At 34.4% G+C, this 21,196-nt stretch overlaps 1 protein-coding gene across 16 annotated transcripts in view; it reads left to right on the forward strand.

The window, feature by feature from the left end:
- Positions 1–21,196, forward strand: part of LOC133650133 (neurobeachin-like) — a 164,775-nt gene that overhangs the window by 17,033 nt on the left and 126,546 nt on the right. For all 16 annotated transcript variants that reach the window (XM_062047011.1, XM_062047007.1, XM_062047019.1 and 13 more), the window contains exons 3-12: positions 395–490; positions 571–692; positions 5,666–5,792; positions 8,271–8,390; positions 8,475–8,621; positions 14,047–14,244; positions 17,701–17,834; positions 17,933–18,041; positions 18,109–18,261; positions 20,359–20,527. In XM_062047011.1, coding sequence (XP_061902995.1) covers positions 395–490; positions 571–692; positions 5,666–5,792; positions 8,271–8,390; positions 8,475–8,621; positions 14,047–14,244; positions 17,701–17,834; positions 17,933–18,041; positions 18,109–18,261; positions 20,359–20,527 — 1,375 coding nt within the window. The remainder of the gene's footprint in view (positions 1–394; positions 491–570; positions 693–5,665; positions 5,793–8,270; positions 8,391–8,474; positions 8,622–14,046; positions 14,245–17,700; positions 17,835–17,932; positions 18,042–18,108; positions 18,262–20,358; positions 20,528–21,196) is intronic.

Here is a 21,196-nt window from a genome sequence, read left to right on the forward strand (position 1 = left end):
CATGTCCAACTATGTCCTCCTCTCTCATGTCAGTGTCCTGGTTCTCATGTCCAACCATGTCCTCCTCTCTCATGTCAGTGTCCTGGTTCTCATGTCCAACTATGTCCTCCTCTCTCATGTCAGTGTCCTGGTTCTCATGTCCAACTATGTCCTCCTCTCTCATGTCAGTGTCCTGGTTCTCATGTCCAACTATGTCCTCCTCTCTCATGTCCGTGTCCTGGTTCTCATGTCCAACCATGTCCTGCTCTCTCATGTCCGTGTCCTGGTTCTCATGTCCAACTATGTCCTCCTCTCTCATGTCAGTGTCCTGGTTCTCATGTCCAACTATGTCCTGCTCTCTCATGTCAGTGTCCTGGTTCTCATGTCCAACTATGTCCTGCCCCTCCCCCCACAGCCCAGACACGCCATCAAGCTGCTGTCGGTGTTGAACCAGATGCCTCAGCGTCACGGCCCTGACACCTTCTTCAACTTCCCAGGACGCAGTGCGGCGGTACGTCCTGCATGGTGTGCATGGTGTGCGCGCGCGGGCGAGGGCGAGTAGTTAACCGGGAGTGTTCTCCTCCCCCGCAGGCCATCGCCTTGCCGCCCATCGCCAAGTGGCCGTACCAGAACGGCTTCACCATCAACACCTGGTTCCGGCAGGATCCTCTCAACAACATCAACGTGGACAAAGACAAGCCGTACCTCTACTGGTCAGTATTTGCTCCATCTATGGGGGAACCATTCCATACCTTTTTGAATGATATCATCCAAACAGCCATGTTTTATCCCTCGGTTAAGATGATGAGGGCGATACGGCTGAAAACTGCATCACGATATCAGTGTTTTGTATCCATTATTATTGATTTTTTTTGTGGCCTGTGGAAAATAATGAGCAGGAGAAAAATATATCAAATTTAAACATTTTTATTGTAAATGTAACTTTAGCTATCGAGGCAAAAATGTCAACACAAACATGGAAAATACTCAAACAATGTCAGCAAAATGTCAAAAATCACATTGAAGACTCAACAATAAGATCTTAAAGTAAAAGATGTTTAATAAAGTGAAAATGTAAACATGTAGAAACCTGAGAAGAACTATTTTTAGTGACAGGAAGTTACAGCTGTGCTCTAAAGGGTAAGCGCGGCTAAGGTGGTGTGGTATTGGCGCTCTTGCCTTGCATCATTTACTAGGGCTGTGAATCTTTGGGGACCACACCGTTGGATTTTGAGGGTAACTATTCCATTTTGAATCAATTCTTGATTCAAAACTATTCTCGATTCAAAATCAATACTTTTTTTAATAACTTTGGGTGCCAGTTCTATGATGAACTACATTCCTTCATAAAATAGATGAACACTTCTGATACATTTCTATATTACTTAAAAAAAAACAGGTTTTGTTTAATAAAATTCCACCCACACATTTTACATTGCTGAAAAGGACAAATATATATATATATATATATATATATATATATATATATATATATATATATATATATATATATATATATATATATATATATGTATGTATGTATGTATGTATGTATGTATGTATGTATGTATGTATATATATATATATATATATATATATATATATATATATATATATATATATATATATATATATATATATATATATATATATATATATATATATATATATATATACCGTAATTCTTTGAATTGCCGCCGGGAATATAGTATTCGCCTGCCTAGAATTACAGCCGGATCAAACTCGTTTCGCAAAATAATTAGCGCATGCTTGGCACTTCCGCCGGGTCAAATATGAGTCATTAAATGACTCCCGCCTCCTGGTGGTAGAGGGCGCTGGTGATCCTTTTTGCGACTACCAGTGCTGCAGAAGAAGACAACAAGCAGCAAGCGTGAGCGCCGATCGTTTGCTTGCACTTTTAACATGGAGGATTACATATCTAAAATAAAAGAGTTTTCTAAACTGGACTTTTAATCGAAGCAGGAGGTAATAATTAAAGGAATGTCTCCAGAGACTTTTAAAACTGAAGAAAGATAAGGAAGACTGCCTTTGTTCAGAAGCAGCTGCAGATGGACATCATTTATAAGTAAAGGTAAGACCATAGTAAAAAATGTTTTATTAAATGTACTTTTCATGATATGGTAAGCGCCGGAGTGAGAAGAGGTTTCAAAATAATTAGCGCATGCTTGCCCATCCCGCATGCTTTTGGTAAGCGCAGGAGTGAGAAGAGGTTTTAAATTATTATTATTCAAGGAAATACGGTATATATATATATATATATATATATATATATATATATATATATATATATATATATATATATATATATATATATATATATATATGTATATATATATATATATGTATATATATATATATATGTATATATATATATGTATGTATATATATATATTTATTTATTTATTTTAAAAATTTATTTGGTTTTTTTATTGTATTTAAAAAATATACATATTTTTTTTGTTTATTTTATTTATTTTTTTTAGATCTTTTCTATTATGTATACATTTATATTTTATATGTATATATATGTATAAGTGTTTATATGCATATATATATGTTTATATGTTTATATGTTTGTGTATATATATATTTTTTATTTTTTTTATTGTATTTAAAAAATATATATATATATTTTTTTCTTTCGATCTTTTCGATTATATATACATTCATATTATATATATATATATATGTATATTTTTTATATATATATATATATATGTATGTATATGTGTTTATATGTATATATATGTATATGAGTATATATATATATTTTTTTTTTTTTTAAATTCTATTTAAAAAAAATATATATATATTTTATTTTTATTTTTTCTTTCGATCTTTTCGAATATATATACATTTATATTATATATATATATACAGTATATATATGTGTGTTTATATGTATATATTTATTTATACATGTATATGTGTATATATGTATATGTATACATATATATGTATATGTATGTATATATGTATACATATATGTATATATATATGAAAACAATAAATGTGTATGTATATATATATATATATATATATATATATATATATATATATATATATATATATATATATATATATATATATACATATATATAATTATTTTTTTTGGAATGTATTTATTTATTTTTTAATCGATTTTGAATTTTTTTTTTTTAATAGGTTGTTACAAATAAGAATAATAATTCATTTAAAAATGGATGTATTTATTTGTTGACACCCCTTTCATTTACGGACTGCTTTGGTCTGACTACGGTCCCTTTTTAAGAAAACCAAATCCAAAAAGCTGTCCAGGTGACTTTTCCTCTTTCATCCACCATTTCTTCATTTTCACTTGACAACCAAACTGAATGGGAATACTGTCGCCTGATTGGCTGTTAGCATGTTGCTACTGCTACTCTGCTACTTCTTCCGATGAAAAAATAAATTATTATTGAACGTTTTATTGAAGGCATTTTTTTTCATGGATATTGATTACGCGTCTATGGCGATATGTATTGATATCGTTTTGATATCGTTTTGATATCGCGGCCCACCAAACAGGAAGTGCTAAACTATAAGATGACAACTTCCTTCCTGCTTGTCTGCCACAATGATGGCTCAGGCTCCTCTGTTTCCTTGGCAACCACTTGTCAGGCGGGCGGGAGAAGTGGGAAGGGGGGGTGTGTGTCCTCCTCCGCCTGGCCTGGGTCTTATCACCCTCCGGCAGATGGACCTTGGATTGTGGCTCCTCCCTTCGGGGAGTTTGATGTTGAGTGAGATGGGCCGATACGGACCACGTGTAACAACTGTCGATATTGAAACGCTATTGAGTGCAACGATATCAACGCGATATTGAAACCCGTTCTTTATTCTCTTTTATTACACAGTTAGCATGCATCAACTACCAAATTATGACTGAGGTGAATATCTGCAAATTTAGCTTTAAAAAAGTTAGCATACTGAAGTTAGCATGCTAAAATGCTAACTGTAACATGTGTCAAGTACTAAAATACATAACTGAGGTGTGTACCTGAAACATTTTTTTTTTAAATGTTAGCATGCATCATACCAAAATATGACTGAGGTGTATACCTACAAAATTAGCTTTCGAAAAGTTAGCACACGGACGTTAGCATGCTGAAATACTAACTGTAACATGTGTCAAGTACTAAAATATATGAGGTGTGTACCTGGAAAAAATGTTAGCATGCATCAAGTACCGAAATATGACTGAGGTGTATACCTACAAAATTAACTTTAAAAAACGTAGCATACTGATGTTAGCATGCTGAAATGCTAACCGTAACATGTGTCAAGTACTAAATTATATAACTGAGGTGTGTACCTGGAAAAAGTGTTAAAAATGTTAGTATGCATCAAGTACCAAAATATGACTGAGGTGTATACCTACAAAATTAGCTTTCGAAAAGTTAGCACACAGATTTTAGCATGCTGAAATGCTAACTGTAACATGTGTCAAGTACTAAAATATATATGAGGTGTGTACCTGAAAAAAATGTTAGCGTGCATCAAGTACCAAAATATGACCGAGGTGTATACCTACAAAATTAACTTTAAGAAACGTAGCATACTGATGTTAGCATGCTGAAATGCTAACCGTAACATGTGTCAAGTACTAAAATATATAACTTAGGTGTGTACCTGAAAGAAACGTTAAAAATGTTAGCATGCATCAAGTACCAAAATATGACTGAGGTGTATATATGCAAAATTAGCTTTAAAAAACTTAGCATACTGACGTTAGTATGCTAACTGTAACATGTGTCAAGTACTAAAATATATAACTAAGGTGTGTACCTGGAAAAAATTTTTTTTAATGTTAGCATGCATCAAGTACCAAAAAAGGACTGAGGTGTATGTCTGCAAATTTAGTTTTATAAAAAGTTAGCATACTAACTTTAAAATGTGTCAAGTACTAAAATATATAACTAAGTTGTGTACCTGGAAAAAAAATTTTTTAATTTTTTAGCATGCATCAAGTACCAAAATATGACTGAGGTGTATACCTACAAAATTAGCTTTCGAAAATCTTAGCACACGGATGTTAGCATGCTGAAATGCTAACTGTAACATGTGTCAAGCACTAAATTATATATCTAAGGTGTGTACCTGAAGAAAATGTTAAAAATGTTAGCATGCACCAAGTATCAAAATATGACTGAGGTGTATATCTGCAAATTTAGCTTTAAAAAAGTTAGCATACTGAACTTCGCGTGGTATATTTCGGGAAAGTTTCCGGAAATTTACCGGAAACTTTCCACCCCTTTGTAACCCTATGTTCAGCACCTAGCAATGCTGCTAATGCTACAGTATCTCAATAAAGCTACATCCGTTTCTAAAACTTACTGTTCATCCTCTTTGTATTCGGGCTCAAAAATAGAAGGTTCTGGATCATCATTCGTCCCAAAGTAATTAGCATTGTTGTTGATGGGGAAGGGATCTGTGGTTCCTCCTCTACGTCATTATCTCTCAAAATGGCTCGGGAATCTCCGTGAGATTGATGCTATTTTGTTGGTATCTACTTACTTTGGACGTGTTTAGGTGTCATAAATCAGATATATACCATAATAGTTCAATATAGAGGCCACTTGTATTTCCACTGGTACATTAAATGCTCCACTACTGAAATGAGTTGAAATTCTGCCAATTCCTCCGGCAGTTTCCGCACCAGCAAAGGAATCGGCTACTCGGCTCACTTCGTGGGGAACTGCCTCATCGTGACCTCGCTCAAGTCCAAGGGGAAAGGCTTCCAGCACTGTGTCAAGTACGACTTCCAGCCCCGCAAGGTGGGAAACACCACAAGTACACACAAGCACTACTTTTACTTTTTGCTCCACTGAGGGCCACACACTGGAACATCCAAGCATGCGGGGGCCATTTTGATATATTTCATTTTCCAAACAATACAACATGTTTATTATTTTCAACCTTCAGGGAACCCCTCAAGTTTGTCATAAAAATGTTGAAAATAAGTCATATAATAATTTTTTTTCAACACTTAAATCTGTAGATCAACTTTAGTTCTCTCCGTCGATATAACATTTTATTTTTATTTTTATTTTTATTTTTATTTTTATTTTTATTTTTATTTTTATTTTATTTTATTTTATTTTATTTTATTTTATTTTATTTTTATTTTTATTTTTATTTTATTTTTTATTTTATTTTATTTGTTATTTTTTATTTTATTTTATTTTTTATAATTTTTATGCCCTTTTTGGTAAAGAAAACCTTTTTTTTTTTTTAATGGAAAAAATACAAAATAAGCAATATTTTCTCCTATAAAAAAATGTCAAAGTGGATTATTTGATGTGAAATAATTGGAGCTTTAAGTAGGTCAATAATTCATAACATCGATTTTAATTTTTTTTTGTTTTTTTGAGCAATGACAGTTTTAAAAATAAAACCACTAAAATTCTTGGGGGTTAAAAAGGCCCCACTCATAAAAGTATTACAAATATGTCATATGTATATATATATATATATATATATATATATATATATATATATATATATATATATATATATATATATATATATATATATATATAATTATTTTTTTTTATTGTATTTAAAAAATATATATATTTTTTTTTTTCTTTCGATCTTTTCGATTATATATACATTTTATATGTATATATATGTATAAGTGTTTATATGTATATATATATATGTGTGTTTATGTTTATGTGTATATATCTATTTTTACATTTTTTTATTGAATTTAAAAAAAATATGTATTTTATTTTATTTTTTCTTTTGATCTTTTCGATTATATATACATTCATATTATATATATATGTATATTTGTTTATATGTATATGTGTTTATATTTATGTATATATGTATATGTGTATATATATATATATATTATTATTTTTTTAATTCTATTTAAAAAATATATTTATTTATTTTTCTTTCGATCTTTTCGAATATATATACATTTATATTATATATATATATATATATGTATATGTGTTTATATGTGTATATATATTTATATATGTATATGTGTGTATATATGTATATGTGTTTATATGTGTATATATATTTATATATGTATATGTGTGTATATATGTATATGTGTATATATATATATGTATATGTATATACGTATACATATGTGTATATATATGTATATGTATGTATATATGTATACATACAGTATATGTATATATATATATGAAAAAAATAAATGTATGTGTGTGTATATATATATATATATATATATATATATATATACATATATATATATATATATATATATATATATATATATATATATATATATATATATATATATATATATATATATATATATATTAGGGTTGCAACTGACGATTAATTTGATAATTGATTAATCTGTCGATTAATCGATTAATAATCGGATAAAAGAGACATACATACATATGTTTTTTTTTTCTTTTTTTTTTGTTTTTTTGTATGTATTAAGTTCTTTTTGTCAAAGAAAACATAGTTTTTGTTTCGTTGGGTCTATGTTATGCGTAGGGCTGCAACTAACGATCAATTTGATAATCGATTAATCTGTCGATTATTACTTCGATTAATCGATTAATAATCGGATAAGAGATACAAACTACATTTCTATCCTATCCAGTATTTTTTTGGGAAAAAAACAGCATACTGGCACCATACTTATTTTGATTATTGTTTCTCAGCTGTTTGTAAATGTTGCAGTTTATAAATAAAGGTTTAGTAAAAAAGATAAAAATAAAAAATAAAAAATAAAAACCTGCTCATGCGCATAGCATAGATCCAACGAATCGATGACTAAATTAATCGGCAACTATTTTAATAATCGATTTAATCGATTAGTTGTTGCAGCCCTAGTTATGCGCATGCGCAGAGGCTTTAAAAAAAATATATATATATATATTTTTTTTAAATAATTATTTATTTATAAACTGCAACATTTACAAACAGCTGAGAAACAATAATCAAAATAAGTATGGTGCCATTATGCTGTTTTTAAAAAATAAAATACTGGAAAGGATAGAAATGTAGTTTGTCTCTTTTGTCCGATTATTAATCGATTAATCGAAGTAACAATCGACAGATTAATCGATTATCGAATTAATCATTAGTTGCAGCCCTAGTACACACACAAGTTTGGTGGCATAACGATACGTGACTAAGGTCTTGATTGTGTTGTTGCAGTCCAGGATTTCTATGGACAGAAGTCAAAGTGAAAAATGAGTACTAAATGCTAACATGTAGCTAAATGCTAACATGTGTTCTTGCAGTGGTACATGATCAGCATCGTCCACATCTACAACCGCTGGAGGAATTCCGAGATCCGATGCTACGTCAACGGTCAGCTGGTCTCCTACGGCGACATGGCCTGGCACGTCAACACCAACGACGTAAGCCCCGCCCTGATGACATCATCGCCCGTCGTGCGCCAAAAGTCGTGATGAAGGTGTTTTGTGCGTGTGTCTTCTCCTCAGAGCTACGACAAGTGTTTCCTGGGATCCTCCGAGACGGCGGACGCCAACAGGGTGTTCTGCGGTCAGCTGGGCGCCATCTACGTCTTCAGCGAAGCTCTCAATCCCGCTCAGATCTTCGCCATCCACCAGCTGGGGCCCGGGTACAAGGTAAGACCGCGTCCTCATCCCAGTTGGCCGAGGAGCCAAAGTCCAACTGAAATGCTAACCGTCAGGTAGCAAGAAGTATGAGCATGTTAACACCTTGGAGCCCTCAGGTAAAAGGTAACTCCGTGTAAAAAGTGTTTAGCAATCATCCCAAGGAGACTTTGCCATGTTTCCACTCTGACACTTTTCATAAATGGCCGCTGCTACCTCTCTACTGTTTTTTTTACGCTACATCTTCTTGGTAAATTTGACTAGGCGAGCAGAATTGGGGGTTAAAGCACCAAAAATGATTCCCGGGCGCAGCCACTGTTGCTGCTCACTGCTCCCCTCACCTCCCAGGGTGTGATCAAGGGTGATGGGTCAAATGCAGAGAATAATTTCGCCACACTTAGTGTGTATGTGACTATCATTGCTACTTTAGCTTTAACTTTAACATGTAACTGCTCTCAACAGGCTGTTAGCATGTTAGCTGTCAAGATGCTAACACCCGTGTGAAGTTGGCCCCTTTATCGTTATAAATGTATTTAAATAACTGCAAACATTTGTGATGCAAACTTTTTTGTCCAACTATTGTAGTTTTTTAGTTATTATTATAATTTGTATGTAAAATGGATGGATGGATGTTATTATAGTTTTAAGTTAATAATTATTGTAGTTATATTATTATATTTTTTATGTTATTAATAATTATAGTTTTTGTTATAGTTTTTTTATTTAATAATCATTATAGTTATGTTATTATAATTTTTAAGTTATTAATTATTATAGTTATGTTATTAATTATTATAGTTATATTATTAATTATTATAGTTTGTGTTATTATTATAGTTTTAAGTTATTATTATAATTTTTAAGTAATTAATTATTAGTTATATAAGTATAATTGTTATGTTTTTAATTATTGTAGTTTTTATGTTATTGATTGTTATAGTTTTTATGTTATTATAGTTTTTTATTTAATAATCATTATAGTTATTATTATAATTTTTAAGTTAATTATTATAGTTATGTTATTAATTATTATAGTTTTTATGTTATTGATTATTATATTTATGTTATTACTATAGTTTTTGTTTAATAATTATTATAGTTATATTATATAGTTATCCTCTGACACACATTACTACATTTCTCTCATACACACTTCTGAAATCCTCTGACACACATTACTAAAATTATCTCATACACACTTCTGAAATCCTCTTATACACAATACTGAAATCCTCTCAAACACACCACTGAAATCCTCTCGTACACACTACTGAGATTCTCTTATACACACTACTAAAATTCACTCATATACACTACTGAAATTCTATCATATACACTACTGAAATTATCTCTTACACACTACTGAAATTCTTACACACATTACTAAAATTATCTCATACACACAACTGAAATCCTCTCATACACTACTGAAACCCTCTCATACACACTACTGAGATTCTCTCTTACACACTACTGAAATTTTTACACACATTACTAAAATGATCTCATTACACTACTGAAATTCTCTCATATACACTATTGAAATTCTCTCATACACATTACTGAAATCCTCTGACGCACATTACCAAAGTTATCTCATACACACTATTGAAATTCTCTCATGCACTCTTCTGAAATCCTCTCATACACACTACTGAAATCCTCTCACACACACTACTACAATTCTCTCATGAACACTATTGAAATTCGCTCATACACACTTCTGAAATTCGCTCATACACACTTCTGAAATCCTCTCATACACACTACTGAAACCCCCTCATACACACTTCTGAAATTGTCTCATATACATTACTGAAACCCTCTCATACAAACTCTGAAACCCTCTCATCCACACTACTACAATTCTCTCATACACATTACTGAAATTCTCTCATACACATTACTGAAATCCTCTCACACACATGACTAAAATTCTCTCATACACACTACTGAAATTATCTCATACACACTTCTGAAATCCTCTCATACACACTACTGAAATTCTCTCATACACATTACTGAAATCCTCTGACACACATTACTAAAATTCTCTCATACACACTATTGCAATTCTCTCATACACACTTCTGAAATCCTCTCATACACACTACTGAAATACTCTCATTCACACTACTGAAATCCTCTCACACACATGACTAAAATTCTCTCATACACACTACTGAAACTCTCTCATACACACTCTGAAACACTTACATCCACACTACTAAAATTCTCTCATACACACTACTGAAATCCTCTGACACACATTACTAAAATTCTCTCATACACACTATTGCAATTCTCTCATACACACTTCTGAAATCCTCTCATACACACTACTGAAATACTCTCATTCACACTACTGAAATCCTCTCACACACATGACTAAAATTCTCTCATACACACTACTGAAACTCTCTCATACACACTCTGAAACCCTTACATCCACACTACTAAAATTCTCTCATACACACTACTGAAATCCTCTGACACACATTACTAAAATTCTCTCATACACACTATTGCAATTCTCTCATACACACTTCTGAAATCCTCTCATACACACTACTGAAATCCTCTCACACACATTACTAAAATTCTCTCATACACATTACTAAAATTCTCTCATACACACTATATATCAGTATCATGAATCAATTTAAGTGGACCCCGACTTAAACAAGTTGAAAAACGTATTCGGGTGTTACCATTTAGTGGTCAATTGTACGGAATATGTACTTCACTGTTGCCTTATTTGTATTTCACTTTATTAAATGTATTTATATTAGAAACACAACATGTGTATACAACAAAGGGTGCAAAGTCTGCAGGCAGTAGGAAACACATGGTTAAGTGTAGGGAGTAAAACTGATGGCAGTCTAAAGTTCAAGATTTTTGGAGCTCTTTGTTCAGTGGATCAGATGTTTGATGAAGCTCTGTGTCTATCTACCACCACTACTGTTTTCTGTTTATTTGTTACTGACTGTGGCAGGACACCTCTGCCTCTGTTTCACTTTATGTTGCTGGTAAATAATATGGTTGTAGTAGTAGGCTAAAGTTAAATTATTTAGTATGCACTAATTAAAGGGGCAGAGCTTTGAGACATTTTAGCTTTTATACTTTATAAGATATATTTTTTGTAAGAACCACAATTAATAAATATATTTCAGTGAATAACTTATTGTTCAAATCTGTATATAAATATGTACATAAAGTGTTGTCATTATATTGTAAAATGGATGGATGGACGTTTAAAACAAAACTGTTATTATTAATTAGTAAGTATACATTTTTTGAGCCTTTTTAGAGAAAATCAAATCATTGTAGTAAATGATGCAAATTACTCGATGATGTCACGGTGACCACGCCCATTGCCACGCCCCCACCGCCACAGGTATCTTGGCCGTTTATGGGAAACACTGCACCCTCTCATCTACATTGCTGAAATTCTCTCATACACACTTCTGAAATCCTCTCATACACACTACTGAAACCCTCTCATTACACACTACGGAAATTCCCCCTTCCCAACTCCCCAGGTCAAAACAACACACACTCCAAAGTCTTCACGCCAGCGTTGACGTGCTGCTCTCACACGGGTGTTGGCGTCCCTCGCCTCGCCAGGCCCAGAAGTGGCCAATACGGGTGTTGGTGCTTGAAACGATGGCTTTGGAGGCTGGCTAGCGCGCCACACCAGCTCGCGCTCCCCCCCTGCTGCTGCTGCTTCTCCACTTTTTACTCTTGAGAGAGAAGTGTGTGTGTGTGTGTGTGTGTGTGTGTGTGTGCTGCTCAGTAATGAGGAGTACCAAAAAAAAGGCAGAAAGACGCTTCACTCGAGCAGCAAAAAAGCCTTCAGCAGAGTGAAACAGTTCAAGGTCTTCTTGTTGCTCCACTCAACATCACACACACACACACACACACACACACACACACACACACACACACACACACACACACACACACACACACACACACGCTACATTGTGTGTGTGCATTGTTGTCTTAATTAAGCCCGCCCCCTCCTCTTCATGTTGTTATTTACTGTAGACTGCCCAGCGGGATACCTCGTGGTGGTCTACCACAAGCAGGGATGGCTACGGACGTCGGTACTTTTATACGCACAAAAACCGTATTCTACCGGGTATCGAGTCATTAAAATCAAACCATACCTTTTGTTGCACACGATGCTAAACACATGGCATGTAAAAAATAAAAAAAACAAATCACTCAAGCAGCACTGAGAGCGGACTCGGCCAAACTCCCTCTGTTGCCATTCCCAACACCAAGAGAGCATAGTGCTTGGGAGAAAACGCCCGAACGTAAGGTAAGGCTTCCCTCTTCCGACCGGTGCTAGCTTGATGCTAATTTACATTGAATTTTCCATAGACAGGCTACTATTAGCATTGGCGATTTTAACACCCGCAAATGTGTTAATGAAAACTACAGCTAAGATCGTTGCGTAATAAGTACAATACTCACAGTACAACCACTTTGTAGGGCACAACGTGACACAATCGGCTTCCTGGAAAAATCGACTTCCCGCTTCGGGTTGTTCCGATACCAACATTTACGGCTCGTGTGCCTGGTATCGTTACAGTCGATGTCTGTGTGGATCCACCCTTTTGTTTACATTCAGGAGCGTTTACATTAGAAGTAGCTAAAATGCTGCGGACTGCGGATGGACGTTAGCCGTTAGCGAGCTAACGGCTAACGAGAGCAAGAGCCAGGCACCCCTTCGGTGTTTTATAGCTTCGACGTTATCGTGAGTTTTTAAGGCAAAATGCGTCCGTTCTCCCTCCACGCCGTTTCTGCTTGTAAGTATTCCGTGCGTTGCCGAACGGGCGCCTCTGCTCGTTTTACCAGTACCGGTATTTTTCAGAAGCAGCATAGCACCATTTTTAATTCATTGGTACTTTCTTTTAGTACTACTTCAAACATAGCATTCAGTAGGTAGCCTATACAGTGCTGCCATCTAGTGTCTTGGAAGTGCTACTGCATTGCAAACGAGACTCAAATGTAACAATAAAAACAAGATATAACAGCTGGACAGCACACTTATCGTAACGAGCTCATTTTTTTATATATTTTTTTTTACCGGAAATTGGTACCGGTATCGATTCCCAGGTACCATATCGGTTCAAATGTGAAGGGATGCGCTTTGCCGTAGAAGTGTTTTTCCAGATCTGGACGGCCGCGGGAGGGGCCGTATCAGGACCCGAAGTCTCCAAGAAGATAAGGCGGACGAGCAGAGAGAGGGGGCAAACTCGACACCGCTCCAAGCACATTTTGTTTTTAACTGTTTATGACCCAGTGCTGGGCTGCTGCATAACGTGACCCCCTCCCCTTAGAAGCGGCCTCAGCTATGTCTCCCCTCCCCCTGTCACTCGCCATTTTTCCCCACTTTGACCCCCGTCCCTTCCCCCCATCTGCGCAGAGCACGTTCAAGTTCAAGTCGGAGAGCGACATCCACCTGGCCGAGCACCACAAGCAGGTGTTGTACGACGGCAAGCTGGCCAGCGCCATCTCCTTCACGTACAACGCCAAGGCCACCGACGCTCAGCTCTGCCTGGAGTCCTCGCCGCGGGAGAACGCCTCCATCTTTGTCCACTCGCCGCACGCCCTCATGCTGCAGGTGGGTGCCGTCCGCCGCACACGTGTAGCGTGGCAAACCGTACGAGTAAAGCGGGCTCAAAGAAAAGCTAGCGTGCTAACAGTACGAGGCTAACGACAGCATGCTCACGGTTAGCATTAGTGGCATTCCAAAATATACGACACTGAGGCGTATACCTGCGGAATCAGCTCAAAACTCTTAACATGCTAATGTTCGCATGCTAAAATGCTACATTAGAATGCTAACAAGTATCATCCTGAAGAGGCAAAGTGAAACTGAAATGCTAACAATTGGCCAAATAGCATCAAGTAACAAAAAATATGAGCTAAATGAGCTAAAAAAAAAGGCTAGCATGCTAACAGTACTATGGTAACATGCTAACAATAACAAGCTTACAGTTAGCATTAGTGAGATGCCAAAATATACGACACCGAGGAGTATACCTGATGAATTAGCTAAAAACTCTTAACATGCTAATGTTAGCATGCTAAAATGTTAAATGGAACATGTGCCAGGTACCAAAATATATTACTCTGAGGTGTGTACCTGTAAAATGTGTTTAAAATGCTAGCCTGCTAAAATGAGCATACATCAAGTACCAAAATATGACTGAGGGATATACCTATAAAATTAGAAGAAAAGAAAAGCTAGCATACTAACGTTAGAATGCTAACAGGTATCATCCTGAAGAGTTTTGCGTCAGACCAGTTCTTCCTCCAAGGGAATCTAAGTTACTGGGCAATCCCAAGTTCTTTTGATGACATATATGCTGAGTAAGAAGGACCATCAAGACAGAATTGGAATATTTTCAAGTTTATACCAAAGTTTGGGGGATCAACTTAATCAATACATTCGTATCGGCTGCTTTAGTTGATCTGCCATTCCAAGGGGAAAACACACTCTTTTCACACAAAAGAAAGCCCCCCTCTCCCCCCTCTCAACACTGATAAGAAACCAATGGGGGAGGTTTTCACATGCCAAGGTTGAGACATAAAACAGACAATCTGAAGACAAAGAGAGACTGGTAGAATAAACAAAGGAAAAGTACTAGATACTCTAAACATGGCTATGTAAAAAGAAATAACTTTTACTCATATCTGCATCCTTTCCACAAGAGGCAAAGTGAAACTGAAATGCTAACAGTTGGCCAAATAGCGTCAAATATGACAAATTTGAGCAAAATTAGCAAAAAAAAATAAAAAAGCTAGCATGCTACCATAACGTGCTCAGAGTTCGCATGAGTGAAATACCAAAATATACGACACTGAGGTGTATACCTTCTTTATTAGCTAAAAACTCTGACATGTTAATGTTAGCAAAGTGAAACTGAAATGCTAACAGTGGGCCAAATAGCGTGAAATAACAAAAAATATGAGCAAAATTTACAGAGCCCCTAAAGGGACATGGGGGAATTTTTGTTTTAATAAATATATATATATATATATATATATATTTTTTTAGACCTGTATCTCGTGCGCACAAGAAACTTTTTATAAAGTTAGAAAAATTAAAAATTTTATAATTTTTTATTTTTATTTTATTTTTTTAGACATGTATCTCTTGCGCACGAGAAACTACCTCGTGCGCACGAGATACATGTCTAAAAATAAAAATAAAATAAAATAATCTTTATTTTTTTCCTTTTTTTTTAGACATGTATCTCGTGCGCATGAGAAACTTTTTATAAAGTTATAAAAATAAAAATTTAAAATTTTATAATTTTTTATTTTTATTTTATTTTTTTAGACATGTATCTCTTGCGCACGAGAAACTATCTCGTGCGCACGAGATACATGTCTAAAAATAAAATAAAATTATACTTTTTAAAAAAAAATTAGACATGTATCTTGTGTGCACGAGAAACTTTTTAAAAAGTTATAAAAATTAAAAATACAATTTTTATAATTTTTTATTTTTATTTAATTTTTTTAGACATGTATCTCTTCCGCACGAGAAACCATCTCGTGCGCGCGAGATACATGTCTAAAAATAAAAATAAAATAAAATTATACTTTTTTTTTTTTTTTTTTTTTTTAAGACATGTATCTCGTGCGCACGAGAAACTTTTTAAAAAAGTTATAAAAATAAAAAATAATTTTTTTTTTAATTTTTTTTTTTTAGACATGTATCTCTTGCGCACAAGAAACTATCTCGTGCGCATGAGATACATGTCTAAAAATAAAATAAAATTATACTTTTTTTTTTTTTTTTTTTGGACATGTATCTTGTGCGCACGAGAAACTTTTCATAAAGTTATAAAAATAAATTTTTTATAATTTTTTATTTTTATTTTATTTTTTTAGACATGTATCTCTTGCACACGAGAAACTATCTCGTGCGCATGAGATACATGTCTAAAAATAAAATAAAATTATACTTTTTTTTTTCTTTTTTTTTTAGACATGTATCTCGTGCGCACGAAAAACTTTTTTAAAAAGTTATAAAAATTTTATATATATATATATATATATATATATATATATATATATTTTAGACATGTATCTCTTGCGCACGAGATACATGTCTAAAAATAAAAATAAAATAAAATTATATATATATATATATTTTTTTAGACATGTATCTCGTGCGCACGAGAAACTTTTTTATTAAGTTATGAAAATAAAAAATAAAAATTGTATAATTTTTATTTTTTATTTTATTTTTTTAGACACGTATCTCTTGCGCACGAGAAACTATCTCGTGTGCACGAGATACATGTCTAAGAATAAAATAAAATTATACTTTTTTTTTTTTTTTTGACATGTATCTCGTGTGCACGAGAAACTTTTTATAAAGTTATAAAAATTAAAAATAAAAATTTTATAATTTTTAATTTTTATTAAATTTTTTTAGACATGTATCTGTCTAAAAATAAAATAAAATAAATTTAAAAAAAAATTTTTTTAGACATGTATCTTGTGCGCACGAGAAACTTTTTATAAAGTTATAAAAATAAATTTTTTATAATTTTTTATTTTAATTTTATTTTTTTAGACCTGTATCTCGTGCGCACGAGATACATGTCTAAAAATAAAAATAAAATAAAATTATTCTTTTTTTTTTTTTTTTAGACATATATCTCGTGCTATGTCTAAATGTCTAAAAAAAAACTTAAAAAAAATAAAATACATTTATTTTATTTTTTTTTATAACTTTGTAAAAAGTTTCTTGTGCGCACGAGATACATGTCTAAAAAAAAAATTAAAAAAAATAAAAAAATTATACTTTTTTTTTCTCGCCCCATGTCCCTTTAAGGGCTCCATAAAAATTAGCTAAAAAAGATAGCATGCTACCATAACGTGCTCAGAGTTAGCATGAGTGAAATAGCAAAATATATGACACTGAGGTGTACACCTGCCAAAGGGCAGCATTGAAAGAGTGTGGTGCTGATGAGGTGTATACCTGCCTGATGAGGTGTGTCCCTGCTTGATGAGGTGTGTCCCTGCTTGATGGTGCTGATGAGGTGTGTCCCTGCAGGACGTGAAGGCCATCGTGACCCACTCCATCCACAGCGCCATCCACTCCATCGGCGGCATCCAGGTGCTCTTCCCGCTCTTCGCCCAGCTGGACTACAAGCAGCTGAACGACAGCCAAGTGGACACCAGCGTGTGGTGGGCACACCTTTACCTTTACCTTTTCTCCTCACCTGAACCCTCTCCCCCCCCCCCCCTGGTACCTGTTGTTGAGCTGTAAGCCCCTCCCCCTTCAGCGCCACGCTGCTGGCCTTCCTGGTGGAGCTGCTGAAGAGCTCGGTGGCCATGCAGGAGCAGATGCTGGGCGGCAAAGGCTTCCTGGTCATCGGCTACCTGCTGGAGAAGGTGGGTGGAGCTTTGCGTGAGTGGGCGGAGCCACGCGACTGTTCTGACTGTGGTCCTGTCTGTGAAGTCCTCGCGGGTCCACATCACGCGGGCCGTCCTGGAGCAGTTCTTGTCCTTCGCCAAGTACCTGGACGGTCTGCCTCACGGGGCGCCGCTCCTCAAACAGCTGTGTGACCACGTCCTGTTCAACGCCGCCATCTGGATACACACGCCTGCCAAGGTAAGTGTGTGTGTGTGTGTAAGTGTGTGTGTGTGTGTGTGTGTGTGTGTGTGTGTGTGTGTGTGTGTGTGTGTGTGTGTGTGTACCACCAACGAGATACAGTAGATTTATCAAAGGGAACATACCTGCACATCAGCATATAACTTCTCTTATATCGCATATAAGTAGTCTCTCAAAGGTTTAGCATGTAGCATGTAGCTGCTCCTAAAGGTTTAGCATGTAGCATGTTGTTTTCTCTTAAAGGTTTAGTATGTATACATTGTTTTCTCTTAAAGGTTTAGCATGTAGCTTCTCTTAAAGGTTTAGCATGTATAATGTGGTTTCTCTTCACAAATTTAACATGTAGCTTCTCTTAAAGGTTTAGCATGTAGCATGTGGTTTCTCTTAAAGGTTTAGTATGTATAAATTGGTTTTTCTTAAAGGTTTAGCACGTAGCTTCTCTTAAAGGTTTAGCATGTATAAATTGGTTTCTCTTAAAGGTTTAGCATGTATAAATTGGTTTCTCTTAAAGGTTTAGCATGTAGCATGTGGTTTCTCTTAAAGGTTTAGTATGTATAAATTGTTTTTTCTTAAAGGTTTAGCATGTAGCTTCTCTTAAAGGTTTAGCATGTAGCTTCTCTTAAAGGTTTAGCATGTATAAATTGGTTTCTCTAAAAGGTTTAGCATGTATAAATTGGTTTCTCTTAAAGGTTTAGCATGTAGCTTCTCTTAAAGGTTTAGCATGTATAAATGGGTTTCTCTTAAAGGTTTAGCATGTAGCTTCTCTTAAAGGTTTAGCATGTATAAATTGGTTTCTCTTAAAGGTTTAGCATGTAGCTTCTCTTAAAGGTTTAGCATGTAGCATGTGGTTTCTCTTAAAGGTTTATAGTATGTATAAATTTTTTTTTTTAAAAGGTTTAGCATGTAGCTTCTCTTAAAAGTTTAGCATGTAGCTTCTCTTAAAGGTTTAGCATGTATAAATTGGTTTCTCTTAAAGGTTTAGCATGTAGCTTCTCTTGAAGGTTCAGCATGTAGCTTCTCTTAAAGGTTTAGCATGTATACATTTGTTTCTCTTAAAGGTTTAGCATGTATAAATTGGTTTCTCTTAAAGGTTTAGCATGTATAATGTGGTTTCTTTTAAAGGTTTAGCATGTAGCTTCTCTTAAAGGTTTAGCATGTAACACGTGGTTTCTCTTCACAAATGTAACGTGTAGCTTCTCTTAAAGGTTTAGCATGTATAATGGGGTTTCTCTTAAAGGTTTAGCATGTAACATGTGGTTTCTCTTCGCAAATTTAACATGTAGCTTCTCTTAAAGGTTTAGCATATATGTGGTTTCTTTTAAAGGTTTAGCATGTAGCTTCTCTTAAAGGTTTACCATGTAACATGTGGTTTCTCTTAAAGGTTTAGCATGTGACATGTGGTTTCTCTTCACACATTTAACATGTAGCTTCTCTTAAAGGTTTAACATGTAACATGTGGTTTCTCTTAAAGGTTTAGCATGTGACATGTGGTTTCTCTTCACACATTTAACATGTAGCTTCTCTTAAAGGTTTAGCATGTATAATGTGGTTTCTCTTAAAGGTTTAGCATGTAATATGTGGTTTCTCTTCACAAATTTAACGTGTAGCTTCTCTTAAAGGTTTAGCATGTATAATGTGGTTTCTCTTAAAGGTTTGGCATGTAGCTTCTCTTAAAGGTTTAGCATGTAACATGTGGTTTCTCTTCACATATTTAACATGTAGCTTCTCTTAAAGGTTTAGCATGTATAATGTGGTTTCTCTTAAAGGTTTAGCATGTAACATGTGGTTTCTCTTCAAAAATGTAACATGTAGTTTCTCTCAAAGGTGTAGCATGTTGTTTTTCTTAAAAGTTTAGCATGTAGCTTGTGTTAAAAGTTTAGCATGTAGCTTGTGTTAAAGGTTTAGCATGTAGCTTGTGTTAAAAGTTTAGCATGTTGTTTTTCTTAAAAGTTTAGCATGTAGCTTGTGTTAAAGGTTTAGCATGTAGCTTGTGTTAAAAGTTTAGCATGTAGCTTGTGTTAAAAGTGTAGCATGTAGCTTGTGTTAAAAGTTTAGCATGTAGCTTGTGTTAAAAGTTGAGTATTGATGTGGTTGCAGGTGCAGCTGTCTCTCTACACCTACCTGTCATCAGAGTTCATCGGCACGGCAACCATCTACTCCACCATCAGGCGTGTGGGCACGGTGCTGCAGCTCATGCACACCCTCAAGTACTACTACTGGGCGGTACACCCTCTGGACTGCAGCGCCATCACACCCAAGGGCCTCGGTAAGGAGCGCCACCTCTCCATTTGACTTCAGTCCCTGCGTCAGGTTGCCGTGGCGACTGACGGGCTTGATTGGCAGATGTGTTGGGAGGCCATGTTGTCTTTGACTGCTGCTGGGATTTAGCCTCATTTAACTACCATGTTAGCGATTAGCACGCTAACAGTCTGTCACCTCTCAAATATGTCAGCACACCCGTTAACACGCTCGTTATAGTGTGTGTGTGTGTGTGTGTGTGTTTGTTTGTGTGTGTGTTTGTGTGATGTGACTTCACATTCTTTATTTACATTAGGTCACTTTATTTACAATAAATCACATACTTTTATTTACATTAAATCACATTAATTATTTGTATTTACATTCCATCACATTTTTTACATTTATTTACAATAAATCACATACTTTTATTTCCATTAAATCACATTAATTATTGTTATTTCCATCAAATCACAGTCATTATTTTCATACTTTACTTTTATTTCCATTAAATCACATACTATACTTTTATTTCCATTAAATCACATACTTTATGTTTATTTACAATAAATCACATACTTTTATTTGCAATAAATCACATTATATTTATTTACATTAAAACACATACTTTACATTTATTTACATTAAATCACATACTTTACTTTTACTTACATTAAAACACATACTTTTATTTACA

This window comes from Entelurus aequoreus, linkage group LG05 (genome assembly GCF_033978785.1).
Source record: "Entelurus aequoreus isolate RoL-2023_Sb linkage group LG05, RoL_Eaeq_v1.1, whole genome shotgun sequence".
NCBI lineage: Eukaryota > Metazoa > Chordata > Actinopteri > Syngnathiformes > Syngnathidae > Entelurus > Entelurus aequoreus.